The sequence below is a fragment of the Neoarius graeffei genome, chromosome 12 (genome assembly GCF_027579695.1).
Source record: "Neoarius graeffei isolate fNeoGra1 chromosome 12, fNeoGra1.pri, whole genome shotgun sequence".
Taxonomy (NCBI): Eukaryota; Metazoa; Chordata; class Actinopteri; order Siluriformes; family Ariidae; genus Neoarius; species Neoarius graeffei.
In genome coordinates this window covers 73,269,365-73,283,322 of record NC_083580.1, presented here as the reverse complement: position 1 = coordinate 73,283,322, position 13,958 = coordinate 73,269,365, and the positions used below count along the sequence as shown (strand labels likewise).

The following is a 13,958-nucleotide window of genomic DNA, read 5'->3' as shown; positions in this document are numbered from 1 at the left end:
AGAAGCACAGTCACTCGGGAGGAGCTCGGAGTAGAGCCGCTGCTCCTCCACATCGAGAGGAATCAGCTGAGGTGGCTCGGGCATCTTTTTCGGATGCCTCCTGGACACCTCCCTGGGGAGGCCCCGGGGAAGACCCAGGACACACTGGAGAGACTATGTCTCTCGGCTGGCCTGGGAACGCCTCGGTGTTCTTCCCGAGGAGCTGACCGAGGTGTCTGGGGAAAGGGAAGTTTGGGCTTCCATGCTCAGACTGCTGCCTCCTCGACCCGGCCCCGGATAAAGCAGAAGAAGACGAGACGAGACGAGATAGACGTCAATTCTTTGAACTTTGAACTCTGACTGCAGCAACTGAAAAATAAATAGCATCAGTAAAACCCTGACGTACTGTTTCCTCCTGTATATAATGAACATAAAGTTATGCATTTTGTTTGTAAACCTTATACAACACACCTATTAACTGCACACACAGTTCATCCCATTGCACATGTAAATTAATACTCTTTCTCTGTAAGTATTTTTAAACTGAGGATGCAATTAGCAGTTTTGTCATTCGTTGTGTTTCTCCGTATACCGACTCGATACTCCAATAATGATCGAAGTTCTGCTTCTTACTGAAATAAACCCTATTGAACATGAGGCTAGACATACTAAGCTCTGGCAGTCGGAGTTGTTGTACTGCTGAAAGGAATCGTCTGCATGTGGCTGTTTTTTTTTTTTTCATAACTCGTTGTGATTAAAATTTTACACCCTTTGCATGCCTTTCGTCTTGTTTATGTACACCCGACATCAGGCAATTTGCTGAGATTTATTCCATGTTTACTTTTCGAAGTCTGTTGCTTGAACGGTCACATCTGCCAGCCCTGTTCAAAACGCCAAGATATGCATTTTGTTTTGAATCTTGATGCCAGAGTCTGCGCAACCATCTGGCAAGTAATCTTCCTGGATTCTCCAAACGCCGTGTGTGTTACTTGGAGACCTCTGGAATGTGTGTGTGCGTGCAGTATCATCCTCTGGTTATGTGTGCTTTCTGGTTACGTTAGCCGAGAATGTTTGGAGCTAAGAGCTCACATAGATCAAACTTATCATGCTTGTTGTGCTATCATGCTATGATGTTTGGATGTTAAAACGACATTTTGATGCGAGAGGTCAGAGGAGAACTTGGTTCTTTACAGCCATGGTGAGCAGAAACGCATCTCGGGAAAACTCAACACGCCAAACCTCAAGGTGGATGGGCGACAATGGAAGAAGACCACATCAGGTTCTTCTCCTGTCAGCCAAGAACAGGAATCTGCACAGACTCAGCAAAGCTGGAGACAGGCAAGCCAAGGCTGAATGAAATTTTAAAAATTTTCTACGTTGTTTTGGACATTGAGGTGTTAAAGGATATTCTAAGCTGAAAAGCTTGTTTTTTTTTTTTTTACATCTGTTTGGTCTGCCAGAATTCAGCCATCATGACATCTTGCAGTTTTTTCAAGACAGATCAAATGTTAGTTGTTGAAATACCAAATACTGGTGATTTGAACACCCAGTGACATCCGTTGATTTGATAGCTCTGTGTTTCACCAACAACCATTCAGCAGGTCAGTTGGAACCCATAACTCTATAAACCAGGTCTATCAATAAGGCTGTAAGAGTAAAGGCAAACACAGCACTTTCTTCAGCATAGCATCTACAAACACATGGCCAGCCCTTCTGGAGCTTTCTATTTTTAGGATTTGGCCAAGCACAGAGTGGTGCATTGAAACCTTTTACCCTTGAAATATGATGACTGTGGTGACATGGCGATACCCAGTTGACCGTGGCCGTGATTGTGGTGTATGACTGTGCTGAGATGGAGCGTTGATGCTGGTTGTACGTTTGAAGGAAGTTGAAAACTTGTTGCGATCTGGATTATCGGAGTTCCTCAGTTGTATTACATAAATGTTGAAAACTATAGGTGATAAATGTAGCCTTTGAAATCTTTCACTGAGGTCCAAAACTGATGTTCATTTTATACTTTATGCTTGATGTTCACGAAGTCGGACATGCTTTGACAGATTTTATTTCATATTAACGAACTCGAAACATTCTGTATTCATCCTGATAGAAAGCAGAGGTGTCAGTGCATCTTTGTAGGCAAGTTTAGACAACAGATCACTAATGTGCGATGAAGGAAGTGGCCGTGGCTTTTAGGCATTCAGTTAATATTGGAGAGTTCACAAAACCTGTGCAGATCATTCCAGATTGTCTCTTTTCAAATCAAATCAAATCAAGTTTATTTGTATAGCGCTTTTAACAATAAACATTGTCGCAAAGCAGCTTTACAGAATTTGAACGACTTAAAACATAAGCTAATTTTATCCCTAATCTATCCCCAATGAGCAAGCCTGTGGCGACGGTGGCAAGGAAAAACTCCCTCAGATGACATGAGGAAGAAACCTCGAGAGGAACCAGACTCAAAAGGGAACCCATCCTCATTTGGGCAACAACAGAGAGCCTGACTATAATATTAACAGTTTTAACAGGTATAACCCTCAACTGTCCTCATGGGGCCGTCCTTCACAGGAGTGGGGCGATAAAACTCCGACCAGACACAGGGCACCAGGATGGATCAAGCAGGTCCGAGGGGCAGAAGAGGCCAGCATCTCAATCCCAGGATCAACATGTAACTCAGAGGGACAGATGGGGGGGGGAGAGAGAGAGAAAGAAAACACGTTGTTAGGTATGCCCTAAAAATGACAAGTACTAAATCTGTGTGGTAGGCTTGCAGAGATGAGAGTCTTTACATCAGGCATAACACACAATGGCATGTTAATATGGTAAAATATATCATGACCTGCTCTGGCTGGATGCTTGATTGGGTGATGGGAGCACACTCCTCAGCAATGATGAGATGCAGATGGGACCCTTAGGGCTGGCCAAGACAATTCAGCTACATTTCACCGGGTCTGGGACATGCGACAGAACGTCTGACGGCCGATTCCCTGCAGGCTACGATAGCCAGTCGAGGTCTCCACCCTCTCCACCAAAAGATTTCCTGTTGACTCCATGTAACTCAGAGGGACAGATTTTAGCAAATTTTTGAGTGATAAGTTATACTCGTGGAAATTACAGAGCTCCTCAGCAAAATGTGTGAGTTTTGGCAGGTAATATTACATAATATATTACTATAAATACGTAGGTGATTATAGGAAATCACACGCACTGATTGGTCAAGAAACTCAGACTATTTCTCGATAATCACCTCGAGCGACTCGGCAAAATGGCGGCCAATCGCTTTGTCACCGTAAGTGAGGAAGAATTACAAATTATGAAAGAAAATGCTGTTCCTAAAAGCACTAAAGATGCTACGAAGTTTGGTCTAAAACTATTCAAAGGGAAGGTGGAACTGTGATTTATTTTATCGATTTCAAAACTAAGTATTTTATGTGACTCGGCATAGATAAACGACACAAGTCTGTGCCGCACCGTTATTACATTTGCCTGCTGCTTTTGAAGTTTGAAATAAATTATTTTTAAATATGATTTTTTTTAAATAATCAAACAATTATCCACCTCAGGCTCAGTGAATATCGGTGAATAATAACCTCAACTTCGTCTCAGTTATTATTCACCGATATTCACTTCACCTGCAGCAAATAATTGTTAAATATAATATAATTTTTAACAGTTATTCCATGAAATTGAGTCGTACATGAGCTGATAGAATGTGAGCGTGAATGGTTGTCTGTGTCTATGTGTCAGCCCTGTGATGACCTGGCGACTTGGCCAGGGTGTACCCCGCCTTTCGCCCGTAGTCAGCTGGGATAGGCTCCAGCTTGCCTGCGACCCTGTAGGACAGGATAAGCAGCTACAGATAATGGATGGATGGATGGATGGATGGATGGATGGATGAGCTGATAGCTGACGAGGTGCGTAGCACCTAGTCAGCTATAAGCCATGTACGACGAGATTGAGTGGAATTACTGTTTTATTCTATCCACATTTACTGGATTTTGAGAAAAAGAACAATTTTATTTTCATTTTTTGCAAATTCGATAAATAAAAACTTTATACAAAACAAAATCATTTCCGCTTAGAATGTAAACAAACCGGCAAAATGACAGTAGCAATTTGTGAAAAACGCTATCATAATAATTCTTGAAAAATAATTTTTTAAAAAAGTTACGTTCCTATCAGGAAATACTTTTATTTCATATTTTGTTGATTTTTTTTGTATTTTTTGGGATCTTTTTCTTCTTTAGGGATTTTTGGCGGTTGACAAACCAACTTAAAGGTGCATTACCGCCACCAACTGGGCTGGAGTGTGGAACAGGAAATATTGGGGGTTGGGATGACAAAAACTATATTCTTTCAGCTAATTTTGTTTCTTTTAAATACTTGATGATAATTTTTGGGGTTTTAGTTTCGAGTAGAGTTTTTATTTCATCCTCGGTTGGGTCGGCAACACGCGCCACCATTTTGTTTTTCTCTACTCACGGTATATGAGCTGATATCCTAGTAGTAGGGTAGCCAATCAGAGCACGCGATTGCTCCTATCCAGTGACTGTGGACAGAATAAAATGTAATATAATCAGAGTAAACATCACTAGATATCATGGCAGTGTAAAATCATGTAGGGACAAAGAAATCATTATACCGCAAGCCTAATTTGGCGTAACAGAGGATTTTGTATAATATGATTTGTATTAATAGACTATGATCTGTTTAGACTAAGAATTGATGACATATTTGCTGGGGTTTCTGGAGCATGCTGGCACTTGCAGACAGAGCATTTGTTGTTGTTGTTATTGTTGTGTGTATTCCCTATAGCTTGCAGGCTTGAGCTGATAAACTGCTGACTTCATCAGGTGTTTAAAGTCTTAGCTTTAAGCTTTCAAGCCCTTGTGAATACTTTGATTCATGGTCTTTGCTCTGAACTAAAGGCAGAGGTAAACTCAGTGATACTGGTTTCGTAGATTGGAAGGATGGCCGTTTTATCGATGGGGGCTGTGATAAGCATTGTGACTTACTGCAGAATGTTTCTTTCATTTATTAGAGGAGTGTATGACGCGATTTCAAAACAAGGACTTTACATCTGTTGTGGAAACCTGATCAGGTAAAACCCTGCTTTACATACTGTCTCCTTTTAATACTTAATCACAGTTCCTCAGCATTTTGGTAGTAATTCCACAAAAGCAACAATTCCCTAGGGAGCGTTTATAATGTAAGCGGTGGTTAATGTTCAAACAGCTTGCTTTGATGATGGATTGATGATGCCTGAAAGAGATGAACTCATTTAAACCACACTGCTGCTGCAGACATTATGCTGATCAAACGTTGGAAGAAGTTGAACCATTCCGGAGGAATTCACGAAACTGAAACCGGAGCGAAGTCATTACCAAAGCAATGAAGGCTTCTCTTCGTCATTTATCATGGTGCACGAGCTGTTTTGCCTCTGCCCAAATGAGCATTATTAGCCAAGAGCATCTCAATTTTAATCACATTTATGGTCACCATTTACATAAATGATCCCAAACGGCCTATACTTGCAAGGTCCTATAGATTAGTCATCAGTGGCATGTGTCAAATCGACCCCAAAGCATTTAACCAATAGAATTAAACAGTTGAACATTAGTCTAAATTAGGCTAAACCAGTTGCTTCGAGCATGTATGATAATACACCATGGTGTGAGAATGTGAATGTGAAAGTCTGAAGTGCTGATTCATCCTAGAGAAAGTCCAATTATGTTTTTTTTTCTATTGAACGCATGTTTTATTCATGAGCTTAGACCCTTATTAGCATTTTGTTTACTATAACACCAGCACAGTCTCCATGCACTGGATGCTTTTCGTTACAGAACCTGAGGACGATTAAAGGTGACATATTATACCCCTTTTCCACAAGTCGACACATTTCCCTGAGGTCTTAATGAAATGTCTGTGACATGCTTTGGTCAAAATACCACAGGTATAAAGCCAGGGATGGATCCAGCCCAAGAATCTGACAGATGCACATTTGCAGAAATATTTTCACTAATTTTACCAGATCACTATGGATTTTCACAGGGGTGTAGAGCACGCCGAGCCCTTTCAGAAGAGGGTAGCCATGGCCTGCGATGACCAGGGCTCGGCAAGCAATTTGCCCCCAAACCCCCCGCGAGTTGGCCTAGTGGTTAGCGTGTCTGCCTCTCGATTGGGAGATCGCGAGTTCTACTCACGGTTGGGTCGTACTAAAGACCATCATAAAAATGGTACCTACTGCCATTTGGCAAGGCATGCTATAATACAGATGCGAGTGGGGAGTCAAACTCTCGCAGTTATCGGAGGACTAGCCCCCCACTGTAACCCTAGCTATGTAATAGGCAAGAGGCCGAGGGCTACGAAAACGAAGATCGACGACGCCTTATGCACCATATGGCATGGGAAGGACTTTAATTAAACCCCGCGCAAGCACGGCTCGCTGAAAACTTTAATATGAGCCCTGGCTCCAGCTGCGGGAGCACACAGGGATATAAAAATTTATAACTCTGCACTGAAAGGCCTAGCCCCACCAAACATTACAGGCTCCTCCCTCTACCTGAGACCTTTCGAAACAGCCAGGCTCGGCCCACTGCAACTGCAGCTCGGCCCGTTATTCGCGGCAAATTTTGACCTCTTTCTGGAGCATTTCATTGGTTTGACCTAGAGCCTTTGTCTCAGGTCATGCTATACAAAGCATCTTGAGAACACAGGTATTTAGGTCAGGTAAGCATCACCGCTTACCACAGGTGGTCGAATCCTGAACCATTGGTCTGTTGGTTGAGCATGGCTATAGCCCATGTAGCCGGCTAGCGGTAAAATAAACAAACGCCCCGTGACCAATGCCAAGTGGTGCACATATATTTCTAACTGATGCATGTGCATCGGTTGCATCGGTCTGGATCCATCCCTGAAAACACCACAGCTTCCTTCTCACCCTGCCTAAACAGCCTTGCTCAAAACGGCTGATTTGAGGACCTGTTCCTTTAAATGATAATGACCCATTGTTCATTCCACCCCCACTTCTGCTGGTCAATCAGGGAGCACTTTCCTCAGAATATTCATTCAGAAAGGCAGTTCTCAAGCTGTGAGTGGAGATACACTGATGAGGGGCGGCGTAAATTCTAATGAGCCCCACTTGTGATGTAGAAAGAGGAGATGAATCTGAACGGCTTGTTGAAGCTCATGTTTTCTGAAATTGGCAGAACAAAAGAAACTGACTGGGTTGTCTTACATCAGAGTTTGTGGGTTGGTAGGCTCCAGATACCTAATTTTATGTGTACAAACTCTGAAAAGTGAGTTTTTCATAATATGTCTCCTTTAATACTTTTACAGTAATCTTTCCAGTGGTCAACAATGGGCCATATTGGATATATCATTTCATTCATTGTGTCCCTATGAACAGGAGGCTCATCCTTAGGGGAAAGTGAATCAGAGCCCAGCTCCAACATATTTATATTAACCGTTCAACAAATGCTAATTTTCATCAAGTCCTCATTTACAACTCTCTATATTTTAAAATCGATTGAAATATGGATGACCTCTTTGATGATGAATGACCAGCAGTTAAAAATTTGACAGATATAAGCTGATGTTTCATTGATTTGCTCAGCTTTCTAGATGTTGCGCAACAGTGGGGCAGCATGCTCACTGCCCCATTTACCTCCATGCAGTTATTGCACCTAGTGGTCAAACTTTGTAAACAGCAACAAGCACTAATATCCCATTGGGGCAGGAATGGGACACACTGCCCCATGCTCACTCTATGAACATTTCACTGGAGGAGGAGGAGCAGACAGGAAGGCTAATGACAGAGTGGCCAAATTGGGCTAGTTTCAAATACTCTGTAGCCGCCAGGATTTTTTTTTAAAGCAAATAACAGTCAGTTCTTGAAGTTGATGTGTTGCAAGCAGGAAAAATGAACAAGTGTAAGGATCTGAGCAACTTTGACAAGGACCAAATTGTGATGGCTCAATGACTGGCTATCATGTAATGGTTAGATGACGGACACCTTTCTGTTTTAGCCAGCACTAACTTTTTCAGCAATTTGTGCTACAGTAGCTCTTTAGATTAGATTAGATTCAACTTTATTGTCATTGCACATGTCACAGGTACAAGGCAACGAAATACAGATTGCATCTAACCAGAAGTGCATAGCAGTAAATAACTTTTGTGGGATTGGACCATATGGGCTAGCCTTCATGCCCCATGTGAATCAATGAGCCTTCGACACCCATGACCCTGTCGCCAGTTCACCGGTTGTCCTTCCTTGGACCACTTTTGGTAGGTACTAACCAGGGCTTTGAACCAGAATTTTTTTCCTATTGGTTCGTTCCGAACAGAAACGGAATTTTAACGTTTCCGGTTTTGGGTTCCACCATTAAATAGACGTTCCCGAACCGGTTAGAACAAAAAAATTTCGTTCCCGGAACGGTTAATTACGTTCCCTGTCAGCTGTTTAATAAATGGCTATAAAATTATGTCTCTGTCTCATCCAGCTTAAGCCAAATGTAGGCTAATTCTATTACAACCTTCATTAAATAAGACAAGAAATAATTCAAAACAATTATTATTTCAAAGGTTGGCGATTTTGGATTCTCAGTATGTCTTCCCATCTACACAAACAGAAAAAGTGCCAAAAATGAAAGATAATTCGTTTAGTGTGTTACCAAAGGCGAGTCAGGCCCTATAGAGGGATCCCGCATGACGTCACCGCGCCGCGAGATTTTGTTAGGCGCCATATTGGAAGACCAAGTACATACATACATAAAACAAACTACACCTGAAATGTAGCCAGGGCCGGTTCTGCCCTAATCTGGACCCGGGTGCAACATCGCGCAAACACCCCCCCCCCCAAAAAAACAGTCTAAATCAGGACAACCATCACATAACTATAACTATAAACATTTTATATAAACTATTTTAACTAAATGGGCTATAGTAAATAAGCCTGCAGGCAGCCACGGCGGGCTGCCTCAGAAAAGTAACCATTCAATGACACAACTGAAAGCCTGCAGCCACGGCGGGCTGCCTTAAAAAGTTAGTAACCATTTGTCCTACCTTAAAACTCGTTTTGCATTTTCTGCCTCCTTTTTTGTATTTTCAACCCTCCGTTTATTTTCTTTCCTTTTCTGAAAACCCGATTCGTGTCCAGACATTTTGTTCTGCTACCAACGAACTAACTCGTCAGGTCTCGTCTCTCGAGTCCGCGATGATTCCCGTGGGAAGGGCAACAATTGATACATTTTTACAAACAGCCAATAGGGAGGTTGCATCGTTCAGGCTCTTCTTTGCTCAGACACTCAGTAATGGAGACGTGATAGTAGTCCACCTTCCCGCTCTCTCCATTCAGTCAGCGAACGTCACACAGGAAGTGAACCCCAGTGGGTCATAGAAACTTGCGCAGGAGAAGAATGGCTTATATTTGTAGGCCACAGAAACTTTGAGGAACGAAATAAAAACCGGTATTAACCGGTTACCATTATTTTTAATAAGCGTTTCTGTTCCGGAACATAAAAAATAATAAAGTTTCTGGTTTCGTTTCTGTTCCATGTGAAATAGAAAAAGTTCCCGGTTTTTGTTTTCGTTCCTTGAACCGGTTCAAAGCCCTGGTACTAACTGCTGCATACCAGGAACACCCCACAAGATGTCTGAAGGTTCTCAGTCATCCAGGTCATTTTAATCTGTAGGTGCTAAAGAAGGCAACCGGACTTGCTTGAAATCCTTGGAGAACTGAAGAAGCCTTTCGGATGAGAGGTAAAACATCTCCAAGGATTTCAAGCAAGTCCAGTTGCCTTCTTTAGCACCTACGGATCCCACAAGATGTGTCATTTTGGAGATGCTCAGACCCAGTCATCGAGCCATCACAGTTTGGCCCTTGTCAAATTCGCTCAGATCCTTACGCTTGCCCATTTTTCCTGCGTCCAACACATCAACTTCAAGAACTGACTGTTTTCTTGCTGCCTAATATATCCCACCCCTTGATAGGTGCCATTGTAATGACATAATCAATGTTATTCACTTCACCTGCCGGTGTTTTTAATGTCATGGCTGATTGGTGTATGTCTCCTTTTTGCAATGCTTACATTGTTTGGGCTAGTTTCAGATCTTTTGAGGTGTATTTCGGCTGGAACCTGGCAAACACACCTGCTGCATCAAACACTGTTGAACATTTAAAAATATGCAAAATGAGCTAAGAGACTGTATGCTGTATGACTATGTGTTGACAACCTTCAAATGCCTACTATGAGTTTTTCTCAAAAAATCACTAGACAACATTAGCCTGTAGCATAAATCAAGTGTGGTAGTCTCATCTCATCATCTCTAGCCGCTTTATCCTGTTCTACAGGGTCGCAGGCAAGCTGGAGCCTATCCCAGCTGACTACGGGCGAAAGGCGGGGTACACCCTGGACAAGTCGCCAGGTCATCACAGGCCTGACACATAGACACAGACAACCATTCACACCTACGGTCAATTTAGAGTCACCAGTTAGCCTAACCTGCATGTCTTTGGACTGTGGGGGAAACCGGAGCACCCGGAGGAAACCCATGCGGACAACATGCAAACTCCGCACAGAAAGGCCCTCGCCGGCCACAGGGCTTGAACCCGGACCTTCTTGCTGTGAGGCGACAGCGCTAACCACTACACCACCGTGCCGCCCAAGTGTGGTAGTCTCCTGACTTAATTTTATTTGAGGCTATGTTATAACTAATGTTGTACTGCTATGCTCGCGACTTGCTGCGGGTAAAATGATACTTCGGGGTATTCGCTCATCCGTGCTGTACTTAGACAGCGACTCTGACGTCTACCCATTTTTCATCCATTTTTGTGAAAATAACTGCTTTTTCAGCTGTTATTCAACTGCCTAGAAATGCACAACATTCTGCCATATGGTCAAAGTCTTTTCCTGGCATTGCTTGCTTTTTTATTCTCTTTTCAGTTCCCACGTCAGGTCTGTATTTATATCAAGGTTAGATAAGTAAACGCAGACAATGCAGGCTTGACTGGCTCCATAACGGCATGTATGTTCTTCCAGATAACCACATGACACCTGATTCTCTATTAAACTCCAACATTCATCAATGACTTTGGTACATTGTGTGTTGCTGGTTGACAGCCAGTCGTATCAGTGGACTGGAACGGATTTCTTGTCTCGTCTCAGTCTGCTGTCTGTTTTTGCGCTCTTCTTTTGGTTGAGTTTCTCCAATATTGTGGAGTTTTGACTGGCGTGTATTAACAATTATGTGTGTGAATGGGAAAGCTATTTTTTGGGTTGTATCAGATATGTATGAAAGCATGATGAACAGCAGAGCAGTGTTATAGTCGAGTCACTAAACCTCAATTCCTAGTCCAGTCTTGAGTCCCCAGTGTTCAAGTCTGAGCCAAGTCCATCCGTTATCTGTAGCCGCTTATCCTGTTCTACAGGGTTGCAGGCAAGCTGGAGCCTATCCCAGCTGACTATGGGCGAGAGGTGGGGTACACCCTGGACAAGTACACCCTGGACAAGGCATTAAAGAATATTTCGAGTCGAGTCCACTATTGAACCGAGTTGAGTCCGAGAACAAGACTCCAACTGCATCATTTGACAGTGGCTGTTGCTGCCTTTATGTGAAAGCGTCTCTGCTACTGTGTTGGACTAACATTACTGCTTGACTGCCCCGTTTTAGTTAATAGGTTACAGATAAAAAGCTTGTTCATTGCTCAGATATTTGCCCACTATCAACAGGGCAAATAACATGAGAGAGGGTTAACACTGGATAGTTCGTCGGTCAGCAAGCAAGCCCTGCTATCAACAGAGCAATGAACATAGTGCATCACTTCCTTCTCTGGGTGTGGTCTTACCAAATGATGATTGAAGTTCGAGGTTGTCCCCATCGTCTCCTCGATAGTTCTTCTACATATGGAACACGTACTGTAGCAGTGCATTTTTTCCCACTGCACGAGAAGTATGTAGAAGCAAAGCGGACAATCCTAGCAGCGTTCTCTCCAGGCATTTTAGCCCATTAATGTTTGTTTGTTCCTGAACATGATGTATGAATAGGTGAATGTGCATTCTCTTGCACGAAATTAGTATAAAAATTAATCTCATCTCATTATCTCTAGCCGCTTTATCCTTCTACAGGGTCGCAGGCAAGCTGGAGCCTATCCCAGCTGACTACGGGCGAAAGGCGGGGTACACCCTGGACAAGTCGCCAGGTCATCACAGAGCTGACACATAGACACAGACAACCATTCACACTCACATTCACAGTCAATTTAGAGTCACCAGTTAACCTAACCTGCATGTCTTTGGACTGTGGGGGAAACCGGAGCACCCGGAGGAAACCCATGCGGACACGGGGAGAACATGCAAACTCCGCACAGAAAGGCCCTTGCCGGCCACGGGGCTCGAACCCGGACCTTCTTGCTGTGAGGCGACAGCGCTAACCACTACACCACCGTGCCGCCCCTATAAAAATTAATGTAGATATAATTATCTTATACCAAATTATTATGGCATGTTACAAAAAAAGAAAGAAAAAATCGGAGTCCTCGTCTCCAATTTACGAGTCCGAATGCAGTTAATGCACGAGTCCGAGTCATCAGTGCTCAAGTCCAAGTTGAGTCACAAGTCCTTAAAATTAGGGCATGAGTCAGACTTGAGTGCAAGTCCTGGACTCGATTACTACAAGCCTGCAACAGAGGTCTTAAGGTGATCTGTTATTCCGAAGAGTTCTGGAGTTCAGATAGTCAGGTTTGGAAACCATTACTGTTTAGACAAACACTCAGTCTAGGCATATGTATTGCCATATGTATGGTCTGTTGTCATAATATATTACACTTGGTTTCTTTTCAGTCTGCAATGCTGTCGATTTGCTTATTCTTTAATTGCATTTTTGCACGCACGCTGACCTGAAAATAAAAGCTGTTCCCTTGGCAGCTTTTGAATATGATATCAATTGTATGTCATGCATTCTTGGCTGGGTTTGAAGTAGTACGTGCTGTGTGTGTGTGTGTGTTTCTGCAGGTTCAGTACTGGGTGGTCTGGCTGGAGTGGATGCCATATCCAAAGGGTTGAAGCCAAAAGTGAACGGCAGCAGGCGTGTACGCAGACAATCATACCAAGATGAGATCTTCAACATTGAGGTGTTGCTGGGAGTGGATTGCTCCGTGGTGCAGTTTCATGGCCAAGAGCATATCCAGAAATATCTGCTCACCCTTATGAACATCGTAAGTCCACTAGAATTTGTTTTCCATACAAGCAATGTCTTTTCCGGTTTGCTTAATTTCATTCTCGCTGCTATTCCCACCTCGGAATTTGACTTGGGAAGGCATCGACACATGCTCGCCTAGAAAACTGCCAGGACAAGCTGTTGCAAGTCACTGCACTCCTGGATCATTCCTTGTTATATTTAATCTGTCACATGAAATGAAAACTCGATAGGCTCGAACTCTGTCTCAGTGTAACCTCAGGTAGCTGAAGATCTGGACCAGTGGGTTCTGGGTTCTGTAGAACTGTAACACGGTGGTTTTGCAGCTCTCAGAATGACAGCTTGCATTTCTCATCAAGTGGTCCATCCGTCTTCCTGACAGCTCTTGAGAGACTGAAAATTCCCTCCTGCTCCTGACGGCGTTTTTGACCTGATGGATTAATGTGCACATCTGTGGGCAAGACTGGACTTGCCAGCAACTCGCTTTGCATTCACTTTGACTTGGAAACTATTTTTATTTACCCATGTAATAGTTTTTCCTCATCACAACGGTCCGGTTCCACTCAAGTGTCTGAATATTGTCTAAATCACTATATCCTGCAGTAGTCCTTATTTCTGGGGAAGCCATGGCTTAATGGATAGAGAAGCAGCTTTGGGACCAAAAGGTTGCTGGTTTGATTTCCCTGGATCAGCAAGAGTGGCTGAAGTGCCCTTGATCAAGGCACCTAACCCCCAACTGGTCCCCAGGCTGCTCTGGGTATGTTGTATGTCACTCTGGATAAGAGCGT

General features: G+C 43.2%; 1 protein-coding gene across 5 annotated transcripts in view; it reads left to right on the top strand.

The window, feature by feature from the left end:
* Positions 1 to 13,958, top strand: part of adamts2a (ADAM metallopeptidase with thrombospondin type 1 motif, 2a) — a 168,366-nt gene that overhangs the window by 73,045 nt on the left and 81,363 nt on the right. For all 5 annotated transcript variants that reach the window (XM_060936380.1, XM_060936383.1, XM_060936381.1 and 2 more), the window contains one exon: positions 12,987 to 13,189. In XM_060936380.1, coding sequence (XP_060792363.1) covers positions 12,987 to 13,189 — 203 coding nt within the window. The remainder of the gene's footprint in view (positions 1 to 12,986; positions 13,190 to 13,958) is intronic.